The sequence below is a fragment of the Epargyreus clarus genome, unplaced genomic scaffold, assembly GCF_041222505.1.
Source record: "Epargyreus clarus isolate Ecla_fem2 unplaced genomic scaffold, WU_Ecla_fem_2.2 ptg000003l, whole genome shotgun sequence".
Taxonomy (NCBI): Eukaryota; Metazoa; Arthropoda; class Insecta; order Lepidoptera; family Hesperiidae; genus Epargyreus; species Epargyreus clarus.
Window position 1 is genome coordinate 17,836,498 of NW_027332211.1, and position 17,180 is coordinate 17,853,677.

Genomic DNA, 17,180 nt, shown 5'->3' on the forward strand with positions numbered 1-17,180 from the left:
GTATAGTTATCGGATTAATAAATAGATCTTTTGATATTCACAATTCTTTAAAAATCATAAGTTCTAATTACTTATGTGCAAATATTTTATTTTACCACTTGATATTTAAAAAATTAAAAACTTTTGACACCCTTCGTTTAATGGCATGCGTACTTTATTTATACTATTGCAAATCCAAAAATATAATAAATGTATTCCAAAACAATTGAACTTCACATGTGCAAGAATATATTTTAAACCACAATGTCTCCATATAAGTATATTGATTTCCCTAAAATTAACATGACTGAAACATGTTTCATTGAATTATTTAACGGAAAGATACATAATTTGAATTAATCAAACAGTGTTATCCAACATACGATATGTCTTGGGGAGTCTATCCTGTGATCACTATTCCCGTGGTCCCCAGATATACCGGAGTCCCCGGATTTATCTGCAGACTGCTCCGAACGGGGGGACGATTCCGGCGATATGTCCCCTGATACTTTTGTTTCTACTGCTAGTGGTTGTGTTTCTGAAAATCAAGAAATTTTCATCAAGCTTCATCATCAACAAAATACAGAAAACATAGCTGTATTATTTTATTTATAAGAAGAAGATCGAAGGCATGCTATAAATTAAGAATAATAAAGAAAAATAAAAAAACCCTCAATAAACACAATACTTTTTCACATACATTACTATTATTTAAAGATATAATCATTTTTTCCACTCCAACTCTCACTCCAACAATTCCACCCGCTACTTCTCCTTTTTGACCTACATACTCGTATATCGAACATCTCAATTACATAAACAATTTCTATATAATATTCATATACCTACTCACCAGCCATAAGATGAGCATCCAAGCTAGCGAGTTGTCTCCATGCCGCGGCTGGTGAGAAGTGCGTCATGTTGGGTTGTTTCTTCGGAAGGGTAGGCCTTAACCGCAGGGCGATACCAAGGGAGCCCTCTGAGCCCTCGCCCTCCGACGCATCTGAGGATAGCGCTGATTCTGATGACACTGGAAAATAAAGAATCGGTAAATTAATACAATCGAATCTTGAAATGGTTTACAATCATCGAAATAAATATTTCAAAGATTAACAGATTTCTTACAACTTTGGACAGAAATTAAGATTTACGCATTATGGATTCCGTCATCCAAATCTTAGTCTTTCAAATAATCTTTCCAATGGAGAAATTCAAGTTCTACAATATTTATGCACCATCAACGTATTGTATTTATACTCACAGTTTCTCTTGCATCCTTCTCTAAGCTTCTCATTAAATTTATCCAGCTCGTCATCATCATGGTAGCCTAGTAGCTTCTTCTCGATGAGGTGGAAGTTGCTCAACTCCTCAATGATCGGACTGCCGAGGCCTGGGAAGTCCTTAAGGTGATCCCGGTGTTCCGTTTGCTTGCTTTCGATCATACCGAAGTAGAATTGTTTAGATGGCGGTTGAGACTTTTGTCTGGAAATAAAAAAAATGTTTACAGTTATAATAAAGTTCCTATTTACTGTACGTATGCATTACTTATTGTACTATTAATTCCCTTAATTTCCATTTTATGAATTTTACAGCAGTGATAGCATAGTGGTTAAGAAACTCGACCTCTTGATCGAGGTATTTGAAGTTTAAAGCCCAGGCCCGATTTTTAAAAGTTATGTGCGTATTAGAAATTAATTATCACTTGCTTAAACGGTGGAGAAAAAGATCGTGAGGAAATCTGCATACCAGATAAATCTTAAAAAAAATTAAATGGTATGTGAAGACTACCAATACGCACTTGGCCAGCGCGGTGGACTATGGCCTAATCCTTCTTGCTCTGAGAGGAGACCCGTGCCCAGCAGTGGGCCAATAATGGGTTATGACGTGAAATGCAAAGCAAATTGTGAATCTGTCTGGTAGGAAAAAGGTACACTTACTTATCATCTATATGATTTGTATCTTTTCTTCTCGTTGGTGAATGTTCAGGCGTTGATTCTTTGCCAGAAGCGTGTCCTCTTTCCGGTATCGTTCGAACATTTTCTTTGATTTCTAATTTGTATTTACTGGTATCGTTTAACTTGCTGCCTGGTGCAGCTAATTTCGTTTTGGTTTCATTTAGTCGACTCAAAGGCCTCCTACTATTTGCAATTTTTAATTCTTGTTTACCATTTGCCACAGTTTTAAGACTAGACTCTTTGACTTTGCTCTGTATTGGAGTTTTCGTTGGGTTTGGTTTGTCTACAATCAATTTTTCATTTTGACTAGTTTTGTTTTCACTTATATTATTAATTTTATTGCCTAACTCGTTCCTTATCCTACTCGTCGCCTTTTTGAGTTCCATCTGAAATTCATCTTTTTCTTCGTTACTCTTATTTAGTAACGAAGGAAGAGATTTTCTTAAAGGCTTGCTACTCTCAGCTAGTGGGCTGAGTTTAGAGCCTTTTATCTGTTCCCCGATTCCTCTCATTCTGCTCTCATGAACAGCCCTGGGAGAATCGTCCTGTTCAGTAATCATCAAGGTAGTGTCGAAAGTCTTTTCCCTCCTTATCGAAGGTATTTCGATGTCTTCTTTTTTAAATCTTTCCGAGTACCTAAAATTTCTATTTAACAGTGGCGTTTTCCACGCTTCGTTATTTTCAGTCGTTTTCGAAGTTTTCGCTCTACAGCCGCTAACCCTGTCTATTCTTGGTTTCCTGTAGTCTTGTTTGGTTTGTAATATCTTTTCTTCTCTTTTCAATGATGCAGAAGTTTGTACCATGTCTCTGTTGTCAGGGTACTTTAGGTGTTGTTCCTTGTCTTTACAAGGTGACTTGTAACGTCTTTCAAATGATTGGTCATTTAAATCTAGAGACTTGAAGTCAGTGTATGTGTTTTTATACATCGGTATCTTTGAGTCACAGGGGCCGCCTAGCTTTTTGGTTTCATTTCGTGTTCGGAAGAGTCTCAGTTTTCTCTGTGGTTCTTGTCTTGAATTTCCTTCATTGGAGTCAAGTGATGAACCTTCTCTATTCTGTAATCAAATGATAAATATGAATTTTAATAATGTTAATAGCTTTATGTTGTTGTAATTATATTGGCTGTGTTAATAACGTCCAAACTTACATCGTTACTGGGCGGTGGGGGTGCTCGATACTTTTTCCTAAAATGCTTATTATTACATTTCGGCTTATGTTGCTCTTCTTCTATCCTTAGATCAGGTTCTGATCCAAATCTCTTACTTAAATTGCTAGCTGGAAATAAAAAACAACATTTCTTTTATATTGGAAAAAATCCAAATTCAATAAAGATTAAAAATATTATCATTTTAATAACATAATACTTAATCAATATCTGACTAAACTATTTGATGAATAAATACAATAGCATCATATTTTATTGATCAAAAAAAGCTTGTAGTATAACTGGATGGTACTAACGGTCATTATGCCTAAGATCTAGATTCGTGTGTGACCGGTGAAGAGGATCCCGTTCTCTGGCTCGAAGATCACCAGACTCCCCGGAACCACCCGCTGATCTCGATCTGTACACGTTTGCGTGCTGAAAACGTAGGTAAACATATTTGAAATATACAATTCAATGCCAAACTATATACATTTAATATGTGTCTAATGTGGTACCAGTGTACACGCTTATTTAAATCGTGAAGAAGTTCTTGCGCTTCGGTAGAAGGATGTCGATGCCGGCTGATTTACATATAACACGATCATCATAATCCTCGGGAGTGACAACGCATCTATTATCGCCTTCAGTTGGAACCTCTGTTCTATGACATATGGAGCTGTTTACAGATGTCATGGGCGGCAGTGATCATTTACAATTAGGTTGACTGCATGTTATATTTCTACTTCATTACAAAAGACACAATTTGATTACAAACTAACACCATTATTCATCATCGTATCGTCCTTAAAAATGTATATTTATCTGTGCGGGACAATCTTAGAAGTGACTGAATTTATTTGATAACATGGTAACGCAGTTAGAAGGCTACGGGTTCTCCCGAAGACACACCCATTTAGGGTATCACCCTAGTTTTACCCCGGAAATATTTAAATATATCTGCACGAACAGTTAAAAATCGTTTACAAATGTTATATCAATATAATAACATTGTAAGCAGTGTATATCGTAGTAGACAATCTTAACCACATTACCATTCTAGAATGCAATTGCAAATGTATTAACAATCACACTTATTGGCACAGAAACCGGCTTGGAAGCCTCGAGTGCAACGTGGAATCCCTATTAACCCGCCCCGCCTCCAGATTAGTTTGTATGCAACCAGGAAACAACGAGTAAACATGAACACATGCCACTAATTGTTTGTCCATTAGTCTAAGGCTTTGTCGAACCGTCTTTGTTTGGAATGCCATGTTAATTAAGTTAAGGTTGACATGCCGATGAGGGAGTATGGCTTCGGAGGCAATTACGCCTGTTCATTAGGGCTGCTCTTGAGTTAACGTCGTGTCATCTTCGATTTTGTGCCTGGTTAGGTCAATAACAATGAACCCGGCTTCATTTGTTGTTTTAACGTTAGGGTTTAGTCGGGGAATGTTTGAATTGAGTTGTGTCAGTTCATTGTTTTTGTACTAAAGTTTTCTGTTTCCCTGGCTAATTCGTAAATTGGATGTACCTTAATATTGATAACAAAAAGTGTAGTATTTTTTACGCACATAATAAAATAGTAAACTTAAATATGTATAGTAATTAAAGCGGACAACCAGTAAAGCAGACTAGTAATAAAGCAGAACTGATATAGGAACAATAATTATACGTGATAAAATATTGGTGAAAAATGTTTCCTGCACCGTTGAAATCACTTTATATAATTTTTACACTGTATAAATGCATATCTGGCACGTAGTGTAACCCATGTAAATATTATTAATTACAGAAATTATTAATTAATGTAATTATTATTAATTAATAATTTCTGTACCTTATCTGGGTGGTATTACACTAGGTAATATGAATTTATCGTAGAACCAGAGCTAAATGTAAAAATTAGAATGTAGGCGTAGCAGCCCTTACCATATGTCCATGGGGTATCCTCGAGTCCTGCATGATGGAGCCTGGTCGTCGACCGCTGATGGTGCCGCCTGAGTGCAAGATGGCGCCATTGTCGGTGCTCCGCAGACGCGGGGACTCTGTCAACGATGGCAGCACCTGGAACATGTTACGTTCCCATCATACAGTGTAGTAGAAATCTTTGTGGTTAAACTGCGAATTGGTTAATAATAGAAGTCCATGGCCAGCACTAGCTGTTTATCATCGTGTGAACTGTATCGTCGTTTCTGCTTCTACGACATTAAAAAAGCTGTTCACTGTACCCTCTCTGCCTAAACCACATTTTATTCAGGTACCTACCTACAGTTCATTATGATGCGCTTACTTCGTAAACATCACTTACTTAGGTAGTCGCATACTCTTTATGGTTTTCTATGCACTGCGGCAAAACTTATAAGAGACATCCAAATGAGTATGTTTAAAACACAGGGATAACCATGATTAGATCTGGTCGGATTCATGTTTAGCGAAGTGATCACTTAACAGGTGGACTGCCTGCCAGCTCACTTTATCTATTAATTATATTAAAATATGAACACGCAATTTTACAACATGTAAAAATACTAACGCGATATATTGTAGTTTTAAATTCTACCTCTCACGCTGAGGGTTCTAGGTTTGAGGGCTTAACATGAGAAAGAGTTTGTACCTAGCCGTTGGAAAGTAATGGGTTGATTATGTATTGTCCCCGCCAAGCTTCTAGTCCTCTCTGAATATAGCAGTGAGTGCGTCGCAACAGCAAATTTTTAGATATCAGCGGGAGCGAAGCCAGCGTGGGACCCCCTGGCACCCGTCCGCCGCCCGCTTTCGTACATAGCTGTCCTTACTGATGCTACGGAGTATATTCTTGTAGTTATGTTTCACCGCATTGGCTCTCCGACTACACCTGCGCGCAATTTCAGAGCGAACTAGGAGTTTGGCCCGGACTATACCTTTTTTTTTTACTTTTTTTTTGTTTACGAGGGGGGAACCTTGAAAAGGTACGTGGGAGCGACACAGGGTTATGTGGGATTTTTACCGCACTAAAACCCCCCCGGTGGCCTTCCTCTACGTTGCCAAGAGGACTCCGGGATCTCCTACGGAACGCAACCGGAGTCCTCTGAACGCGTCGCCCCTTCGGGCTCCACCCAGGTGAGCTCCAGGACTCGCCACACCGTCTGGTGTTTACGACGGTATGCGACCACACACACCGCCGTCCTTTCCGGAGTTGCTTACCGGACGGCTCGACCTCCCAATCTTGCCGCCCGCAACCCCGGAAGCCCCCTTTTAGTCGTCTCTTACGACAGGCAGGGGATACCGTAGCCCTATTCTAGTCCCGGAACTACAGGGACATTGGCGCGGACTATACTTACTTAATTTTAGGACTGAAGCTGTTGCACTGACCTTGGGTGCGAGTCGCGGCGGCTCATGCGGGAGGGTGTTGGCGCGGCGGGCGCGCTGCTCCGCGCCGGCCGGCTGGCTGCCCGCCTGGCCCATGCTACTCCCGCCTCATCTGCAACAAACGAAACATTGTTATACTAAATGAATAAACTACATTTATCACATGTTCCGGAATAAAGTTATTAACGCACAAGAAACTCGTTTTTTCAGTAAGACTGAAATATTTTTCAAGTTTTACAGAGGATATCCCTATTCTGTAACAAACATATTACCTTTAGCATATAAGTGTATATTACTATTCGAACCAATAAGCCCCATAGAAAATATGGTAGCTCTATCTAGCTCTAGCGTAAATAAAATACAGCTGTCTGTCGTTAACAGTCGGAACTGAACGCTTTACGTGCCAGTTGAAGCACGAAAAGTCATGATAATGGTTACCCATCCACAGGACTACGACTATCAATAGATGTCGTAACTACTTAGTACGAGTAACTGTCAATATGCTTTATCGCACGAGATGATTCTTCTAATACGTACGTACGTACGGTAGAAATATGCGGATCATCTTATATGTATGTATAAGTAGGTATATGTGTCAAAGTACCTTAGTCTTGACATAAGTCATATTTGGGTGGAATTCGGATTGGATAAAAAACTATGTTTTTGTGGATGCCGGCTAACTTGAATGGAATAAAAATCCTAAATCATTTGGCAGCATCCTCAATTCCTCATATCATATCAGCCAAGATGTGGCTTATTTAAAAACAAGTCAAATTTCTACCTATAAACCAGCAACCCAATTAATACATACATAAATTTAAAAAAAAATAATTATAAATTATTCGTCCCCACGAAAATAATCCCTCATTGCAGGATTAACTAATAGGAGGCATTAAAATATATCTGTCTGTCGAATATAATATTTCACGATAAGCCGCCCGCCGCCCGCTCCGTGGCTTAACTTTCATCTCATTACGAAGCACCTCCTGACTGTATTTTGTAATGGAACCGTCGACTTTGTTTTTTAATATTGTAAATAACTATACCAATAAATACTGTTAAATATTGGTTCGAAAAGTAACTGAGATCACGTCTTGGGAAACGAAGACATGAAAATATTGGATGAAGAAAGTGGAGGAGCATTTTTACATTACGATTATTATTCTATAGATCTATTGGAGGTGTCTCTTTGTGGGCAGAAATCCTTTGGTGGACAGTGTCCTTGTACTGTCATAGACCTAGACCTTACTGCTAAGCAGTTGGACAACTAAAATATTGCAGGAAAATTCAAGATGCTCAGATTATCACAAGAAGGAACATAAATCTAAGTGCACTACTAACCAGAATTTATATATCATGCCGTAGTAAAAGTGGAATATGCCAATTGCCATAATACATATTTTATTATATCGTAGCCACGATGTGTCCTATACTGAAATCAAAATCGAAAGCGGTGAAACTGTTCCAGTAATAAAATAGGAGTATGGGAGATTTAAAATATTTACTTTTATACATAACGAAAGACGAATCTATTTTAAACATGATAATTACATATTCTTATCTTCTTTTTAAATTATCTTCGCCATAATTTATTTTAATCGACGGCAAAGGTTGACGGAGTCGCGTGCACTAACTAGTATCTTAAATTATAAAGGTCGCGTGAGAAGTCATCGGTTGTCGCTTCAGAAATAAAACTTTATGATTGCACATTAACTTAAAATTATATTTGAGCGTTAACTTTTTTATTAAACCGAACATATTTTAATCGTAAGTAGTTAAGTATTTTATATAATTTCGTCTACGACGTTTAGTTTATGGCAAAAGTAATTCATTTATACAGCCAAGTTTAGTGCAATATATAAATTATGTAACATTACAAAACCTGTACGTTATGATTTATTATTACGGTTATTTTCCATATTCATACATGAACTGAATGAGATTAATGTTTTTATCGACGGTTGCGGTGATTACAAAAAAATGTATTCCCTTCGTTTCTAACGGTAAATGTAGTTATTGTCTATTAATGCATCGTAATGTCTCTTTAGGGTATTACTTAGAGCTGTGTGTGGCCGACCCGGCTCGAAGTAATTTTAACGTTCAGTTTTTTTAGATTTATGGGAAAGGAAAGCGGATTATTTAGAATGCAGGGACTAATGAGTAAAGAACTTATTATTATTTATATATGAAATGGATAGGGCACTCTGTAGGTACTTTGAAATATATTACGTGCGTTATTTTTAATCGTAATTCGACTGTATGGTATTACAATAAATAATTATAATTTTAATAAGTTGCAATAATTTAAAAAGTTTATTTTTTCATTAATTTCAAATTGTGTAAATGTACAATAACAACGTTTTGCCACTTTGTCAATGGCACGAAATGTTGAATGCACCCAACATAAAAAAATACGATTTGAAAAAGGAACAATTTTTATTGAATATCGCAGCACAATGTAATCACGTGGCCGATGTCAAGGTCAACGGTAAGCAAGTTTGTATTTGTAAACAATTGACGCCCGCGCAAGTGCGAGCCGCGAGTATGGCCGTAGAATACCAAAGCGATCGAAGGTAATAATGACCATGTATAGGTTGCACGTTTAGGTCGTAATTGTTGTCAATGAATAATTAATTTTATGGTGTCAATTGTGAATTAATACGATTGTTGGGACTTTAATTGATCGTACACACTACAAATATTTAGTAGGTAGGTACTTACCTATATTTATAAATATCATGTCGCAAAATCTTATTTCGAGTAATTAGAGGATACGTAAAATTGCTATTCAGAGGAGTAAATGAGGATGCCGTAAGTATGCGCGTATCAGATTAAAATGGAAGTCTAACATTTTCAGATGTTCTCTCCCAAAATTATTATTTTGTTTTAGATTGTTTTATATAGAAGTACGTATGAATAGTGTGAATAAAAGATAATATGATCAGGTATAGTCCGCGTAAAACTGCTAGTCCGCTCTGAATATAGAAATGAATCGCGTCGTCATAGCAAATTGTATGACTACTACACCTGCTTGCAAGAACTTCAGAGCGAACTAGCAGTTTGGCGCGAACTATACCAATTTCCTATTATGCCAACATTTTATAACTACTCTTTCTGAAAAATTTGCGACTTTATCACATGGTTCTAAATCTTCACATTTTATGTAAAAAGCAGTGAATGCTTATTATTAAGTTTCATTGTAGCGATGAGTGGATGACGGCGGGCGGATGCAGTGAAACAACGAATTAAAGTCAACGCCGTTGTCGCGAAACTGCACTATACTAGGGTTGTGCCATACCGCGCATCTGTTGCTTCTGTTCGCCGTAATACATTTGAATAATATTGATTTTCATCAAAATTACTTCAACAATATGGAACATGGAGGAGCTGTAAACTTTTTTTTTTAATTTATGATATTTATTCTTTGCTGAACCGAAAAATTTAACTAAAGACCGATCATAATTTTAATTTGTTATAATGTACAGTAATTCTTATTATAAATCCGCTAAATTCCTACTTTATTTGTGATGTTTAATAAAGTCCTAGATTTTAACTGTTTCAGGCTACATTATACCGTCTTATCATTAGGCGGAATTCTGACCAAACGCATTTCTGTAATGTTTGTTAAAAAAATCTCATGTTAGCATATTAAAGACAATCTAAAGAATGAAACAATGAAACTTGATCGACTATAAGTCGTAGACGTCACCGATAGACAAATAACATATAGAACACTATAATATTTAGTAATAATTCCGCAACCCTATTATAAGAAGGCAAAAGTGCATAGCAATCTCGTAGATTTTCTCTCGTCCGGCGAGCGGCTTGCAGCGCGCCACTTTCTTTATGATAATACGCGCATCCTCCTCTCTATTTGTGTTACTACAATAAACTGTCTGTGGTTATTATGTGACACGAACAAATAAAATAGACGCCTATTTCTAACGGAAGTAGGAAACGGATGCACAGAAAAACTGACTTTAAAATCATTGCGTCCCTTAGACATCGCTTGCAGAGTACTCGTATATAGAGATCAAACTAAATTAAGTCTACTCTTGTGAAGTAACTTGAAACGCCTTATACAACTCCTATCTCAGCATGGTAACCTCCAAATTATTTCTGTCTATAATAATATGTAAAAATGTACTTGAATACCTGTATTTCATTCTGTGTTTTGTGTGTATTTCCATGAGGAAACCCGTGCCCAGCAGTGGGAAAGGAATGGGTTGACGACGAATTATATGGCTTGTCTAATATCTAACAATGATTATGAAGATGAAATATGAAAAGACTAAGCCTAACCCAGGCTTTACCGCTATTCTTACAGGCTGCTATCAGGAAATCATTTAACCGGTGTAATTGTCGGAGAACCCCAATCATTACGCAATTTATATTTTGAGTCCGCACTACGGCCCCGGGACGATTAGACCCCTTGATTTATACCCTGGAACACCATAAATAAGGATTAATCAGGGCTACCAAGCCCCTGGAAAACCTAAGAGAAAAGTGTTGAACATAGAAAAAAACTGGAAGTTTTTAAACACAAATGTAAAAAATGTCATAAAAATTATGATAATAGATAGACAACATAAAACAGATTTAAGCTTAATATGCATCTAACCTATATTTAAAGGTTTTAATCAATCATAAAGTCACATTTAGCGTTATTAGAAAGGAGTGGTAGGCTTTTTAGAAGTATAGCGTTCGAATTATGTAAAATTTAAATGATTTCTTCAGAAAAAATAAGTAAATTTAGGATAGTTTTAAGTCCGGGCGTTTAGGTATATAATCTTAGCGCCCACATCTAAAGAATCCTTAAGTGGTACTTTGATTTGGTTGGTTTCATTACAGTTGCGTAAGCTCTTGTTTGAAGGGTAAACCAAAATTAAATTTAGTTGTCGGGGGGAGCATCGCTAATAGTGTACCTCAGGTAGAATGTCTGTTCTATTAAGGGACGCTTACTGATAACCGTGACCGGGAATGACTACATACCATCAGGTGGGCTACAAGCTCGACCATTCTTTGTTAATTATGTTGCGTTTCCAATTATAACAGACCAAACAATTCGAACATGTGCTAACCCTGAAGAATGCTCCAATAGTTCCGTTATTTATAGGGAGCTGCGACATACGTACGTACAGCTAATTGTACGGAGCGGTTGCTGGGACAGTACATTTGCCCTTCGGCGACGGATCATTAGAATACAAGGATACTTCGGACTTGACTATTACGATAATGCTATTCATGTTTGCTCTAAAGCGCTAGAGGCGCCCAAAATGCTCAAAGAAACGGTTTTCACCACTGATTCTGTATAGGTATATAATTAACTCTTTTCGAAATTGATTTTTTTTTACAAATTTGGATTGAAAGAACTCCATAAATTGGCTTTAACATCGGTGGAAAAGAATTTAAATTAAGAATTTAAATTTGGAGATAGACCATCTAAGCTAAGAGATAAATAGTAAAGTGACACGAAGAAACTATCAATTTCATTACTCACAATTAGAAATGTTTTCGAAAAACGTTTGACGCAAGGATCGGGAAGCATTTCTTAGACAGGATCTTGACTTAACTTACAAGTGACCGGCACTGGACCTTAAACGAGATGTCACCAATAACGTCGTGAAACACCAATAGAGATAGCTGCATTGAATTAAGGTGGCGATGGCGTAAGGTCTAGTGTCAAGATTAAATAGAAGATTCAATCTCTACAAAGTTGCTGTTTACACGACACGAACGAAAATACAATGATAAATTAGCATAACGCGTGGGCAATAAAGAAGCACATGTTAATGCAAACGACTCAGGAGGCATTTATGGTCTCATGCATACTCCACGCCGCCATACATCTCGCTTTGTTTTAAGAAAAATAAACGAGGTTCGGTTTGGTAGCGGTGCGGATTGGTAGGCCAATACAACGACAAATAATAAGTTAATTCGACAACGAAGTTTTGAATCCCTCCAAAATGATGTACTCGTAAGTAACTATCCGATGAAGCAACAGTAAAATCTAGTTTTTGAAAGCGCTTGAAACGTAAGGAGTAGAATTAAGCTGTCATTTTTTTTTACAATTTCTATATTCATATCCTCTTTTCCTATAAATCAAATATTGCTTGCCAGACCACTATAATGAACCCACTACTTCACAATCACTAGTATGAAATATTCGAAACATAGGGCAAAACTACATATTTACTGCGTACACAGTAGACCTCCAGAGGCGGCTAATTTGCGTTCAAAGTGCTCCAGAATAGCTTGGAAGAATGAATATTTACAAGTGGGTGGTTCCTGGCTGGGTCCCTTATAATTATCGTTCACTCACGAGTAGTCGCGAATTAGTTACGGTGCGAATACTTAGTGACTTGCGGAACCGTGGGACCACGCAGTCAATTTTTTACATGATTTATGATTCATGTGGATTGTAAGGTGCTCCTGTCATGAAGCGTATCAAATTAATTAATTAACAGCGATTTTATCTGTGAATACGTTACACTAATATTTTATTCGAATAAATTATGCTAATGATTTAATTTAAAGGTGATAAAGCATTTCAAGTAGAACAAATGATATATTATTATTGGCATGTAAGTTCTAGAAAAACCTCAATTGAGATTATTTTCATTTTAAGAAGAAGCTATTAGAGGGTCCATGGGCCACTGTAATGTAACATCAAATTGACATGGGTTAACATGTCTTAAACCTGTTAACAAATTGTTCTCCACGCACCCATTTTCTAATAATTACACACTTACCATCAACTATTCACTGTTACCTAATTTGACCTTCAAAATCAACAGGCGTGTTGCCGCAGACAAATTGAAAGACTTCTCGCTCAGCTCCAATAGTCGGCCATTAAGCAAGAAATAGATGAATCCGAAGCCCCGTATCTCGGGCCGGCGGGCGTCATTAGAATCTTCACAGTTATGCCGGCGCGGGCACGGACGTGGAAAATTATTCGAGCATCGCTTCCGCGGAGCACGGCGCACCAGCTTGAACACTGATTTCTAGATAGCCAACGTGTGAAACGCAACCGTTTCTGATGTGCGTAGAAGATGTACGATCTTTGGATGTGATAGGTAGATTTAATAATTGTCCGATTTGTAAAATACGGCAGTAGGTTGGAGATTCGGTGATTTACAGATAGAACATTTAGATTCGGGCATGACAGGTGTGATAAAAATTTTAATTAGTACTTTGATTGCCTTGAATTGGAATCTAGAGTAATGTTCCTCGATAGGTCGTCAACCCATTACTGTCTTATTGCTGAGCATGGGTCTAATAATAAACTTCTTCCAAACATTTTTGACGTGACGACGTCTTATAATTCGATGGAGCCGGCTGCACGCACCAAAAAACATGACTCATGCGGCGTTACCTCGCTCTGAGGCGTTCCATTAAGGCTTGAAGTGCAAGCGAGAGCGCGTAACGAGCGACAAAGAGGCACAAGCGTTCGACATCTGTCTCTCTCCTACTTGAGTGAGCGATGCGTCCGTAATTTTAAATGCAACCATTCCATCAGTATTTTCTTATGACGTTGTCACGTTCAACTATCGTCAGTAAACCGACTTTACAGACAACCGATTTTTTTTTGTATAAAAATTCTCCATTCTCACTAATTACCAACACATACCATTAAACAACGAAAAGTAATTGCCTCATCGAAATCTTAGTAACAAACTACGCCCAGGAGGCAGGTCGCTTCTTAACTAAATATTAATAATAATGGGTTATTAAGACTAATGCAGCTCTCGTATTTTCGACTGAACGAACTGTTGAAGGTTTAATAACGTCTATCAACGGAACGGAACGACCATTTATCGTACGCCTACCAGTTAATATCTGTAACTGCTGGGGGCTAAGAGTTCCAACAAAATTATTGGTTACAATTACAGCTATGAACCCAGGACCTTACTCGTAAGGGGCTTTCCACACTTACTGACTTGAAATAGTTAAGTAAATATATCAATAAAGACCACAGAAAAAAAAATTGATGCCTTTGATATAATGCTTATAAAAATATAGAAATACTAAAACACACATAACTAATATACCTTTATGTATTTTTTGGCTTCTTGTTTTATTAAAAGTACGTTTTTGCAAGCTTTTATTTACTTTCATTACTAATGTTCCAATTGCCGTGTGCATACCCCTTCGATTGCCATTTGGATGGATGACCACAAATACCTAAACTTTTCACTTGATTTTAGGGTTTAGGGCAGGATGAATCGTCGATCCTGGTTACTGTCGTAGGATGGCACGTCACTTTGTCGTAGAACTAATGTATGGTTTGAAAATATTTCACCTGGGTTGTGCACTATCCTTCCTTCACAAATTCACTATAGCGGCATGGTAGAGGCCATTTGAACTTCAGGCCTCCCTAATGGGTCCCTTCAATCCTAATTATTAAATCGGCTTCGTTCAAGTGCAGAGCTTCTAAACAGTAAGCCGTTTGCGATAGGTCTGGGAAGCCCCTCATATAATACGGTTTGGCATTAGCTAAACGAGATCTTTGTAATTGATATTCGGATTAGCGTCGTCACGATTCGCCACACAGTGTCAGCCATTGTAGATGGGATAGGATCACATAACTGTTCAAGTAATCGTCGTATTTGTCTCTAAGTTGAGATTAAATCGACATCGGTCCTAGAATTTCTAGCCATTATTAGAGGGAAAGATACATGTTAATAGGATCATAATTTTTAGTTTAGTACTAAAATTTGCATTTCGCCAAACAAGTCTACCACTTAGGTAGGTGCTTGTTCTGTTGTGGTAGCGTCAATGCATTTTAGACTGATAGAAATATAGTAATGCACTCATATTATAATACTCTTACGGTTAACGTTTACACTCTTGTCAAATAAATACACTTGTCGTTCCAGCTTAGTTCTATGTAATAGTAACACATAATATGTATTCAATGTACCGTAGAATGCCTTTTCTTTGGTTACAGAAATATACAGGTTTAAGTTATGCACTTTGCATTTCTTTTATCAGATATTAAAATTATAATAGATAGATAGATAACAAAAAATGTAAAAGGTAAATCATCCAGTTTATTTTAGTGATTTTTACATCTAAAACTCTACTTACTCCGTAACTTTATGTAAATAAATACTAACATTTTATTCCCTTGTATATTTTCTCTAATGTATTTTTGATTTTTAATCTAAATAAAAAGTAATCTAATCCAGAAAGACCTACAATCATAGCGAAGCCAATGTAACACTGACTCTCTTAATAATTTAACCGTGACTTCAATAACAATGTAACGTAAGTACCCACTACTCGTATTTTAACATACAGAATTAAGTTCATCGGAAATCATGAAACCGGAAAAACAAGTAAAAATATATTATTTCAGAAATATAGAAAATCATTTAACAAGTAAAAAATTCTCTTAAATTATAATACAGTTTCTTAAAGAATATTATGGTATACAAAAAATAGATTTCTCATTGAAATAATATTGATTTTATATTTGTTTCGCTGTTTCCTGACTCTACAGCGTAGAGTTCAAAAACAGTGTTATATTACTATGTGAACTTTAGCAATGATTTAAGTAAATTCTCATTTGGTTTTGCAAGGGCTGGTACGGGATAAAAATGGCTTCATACGGTGCGACTGTGGATATTTTTACAATAGAAATATTTGGAATTAAAATTACAATAGCACCATCTAGGAACATAACTGGGATGCACGCGAAGCCACGATCCAATTCTTGTATACATCAAATTAGATACCGTCCATTATATATTACCGAAACATGCGTGACCACAGTACCTACATGTACAGTCAGAAGTTAGTTATATGTAACACAATGCCATGAGTAATTACGATGTTCCGGATTCAAGGGCAGCGGAGCCCATAGTTAAAACCGTGCTAAGCACTTAATCAGGCCTGCAGGATGCTAATACTTCGCAACATCGGCTTGGTGGACGGCTTCACGTGGATAGTGTTAGGAATTATTTATAAACGTGTATAGATAATACAAAGTCTCTTTGTTTAGGCTTTTATTTGGATAAAAATCCTAGAATTGGCAGCAAAATCGGAAATATAGTGTAATCTGTAGAAGATTTGGATATCACGGGAATTGAAATAAAATGTGGTAATTTGCAAAGGAAATGGACCTCATATTATTTTTATGTTGTGTTTTTGTTGAATTACTGTTAGAAGTACCTACAAAAACTATACGATATTAATGTGTTTGTTATAAATTCAAAATAACTTGTTTTCTAAGTTTATATAGGTACTTAAATGTTTTGTGCTTTTACTTACAGTCTAGACTTGTCGTCAATCTATTACTGCCCCACAGTTGGATTAGGGTCTCTACTCAAAGTGAGAGGAGTTAAGTCCACCGCGCTGGTCAAGTGCCAATTGGTATTCAACACACATCTTTGAGACCTTTTTTATGAAGAACTTCCCGGTGTGTAGGTTTCACATCAACCCTTTGAATAGTTTTATGGGAAGTGAATAACAATTCAGAACATGGAGTAACAGTTTATCTTAGCGGATACGCAAGTGTGTAACTCAGTGATCTAAAATAACAGACAAACGTGTGTACTAAATATAATTATAATGGATATAAGGTGAGAGAATCCCATGGTAAGTGGACCGGTTGCTCATCAGATGCGAACAATACCCGCAGATTACCTATCTACATGTGAATGCTTAGCTGTAAAGGTAACTTGCCTAATGTGTCGCTTGAATTGTGTTGGTTTCGGAATACTTTGTGCGAAATAGTTTTTTTTAAAACG

The 17,180-nt window shown here is 36.9% G+C and overlaps 1 protein-coding gene across 2 annotated transcripts in view; it reads right to left on the bottom strand.

Moving 5' to 3' along the window:
* Nucleotides 1-17,180, bottom strand: part of LOC140756150 (uncharacterized) — a 152,181-nt gene that overhangs the window by 33,565 nt on the left and 101,436 nt on the right. For both annotated transcript variants that reach the window (XM_073091591.1, XM_073091598.1), the window contains exons 4-11: nucleotides 6,430-6,538; nucleotides 5,011-5,145; nucleotides 3,396-3,516; nucleotides 3,082-3,209; nucleotides 1,917-2,989; nucleotides 1,241-1,461; nucleotides 833-1,009; nucleotides 363-517 (exon numbers count right to left, since the gene is read on the bottom strand). In XM_073091591.1, the coding sequence (XP_072947692.1) occupies nucleotides 363-517; nucleotides 833-1,009; nucleotides 1,241-1,461; nucleotides 1,917-2,989; nucleotides 3,082-3,209; nucleotides 3,396-3,516; nucleotides 5,011-5,145; nucleotides 6,430-6,522 (2,103 nt within the window). In that variant the 5' untranslated portion in view covers nucleotides 6,523-6,538. The remainder of the gene's footprint in view (nucleotides 1-362; nucleotides 518-832; nucleotides 1,010-1,240; nucleotides 1,462-1,916; nucleotides 2,990-3,081; nucleotides 3,210-3,395; nucleotides 3,517-5,010; nucleotides 5,146-6,429; nucleotides 6,539-17,180) is intronic.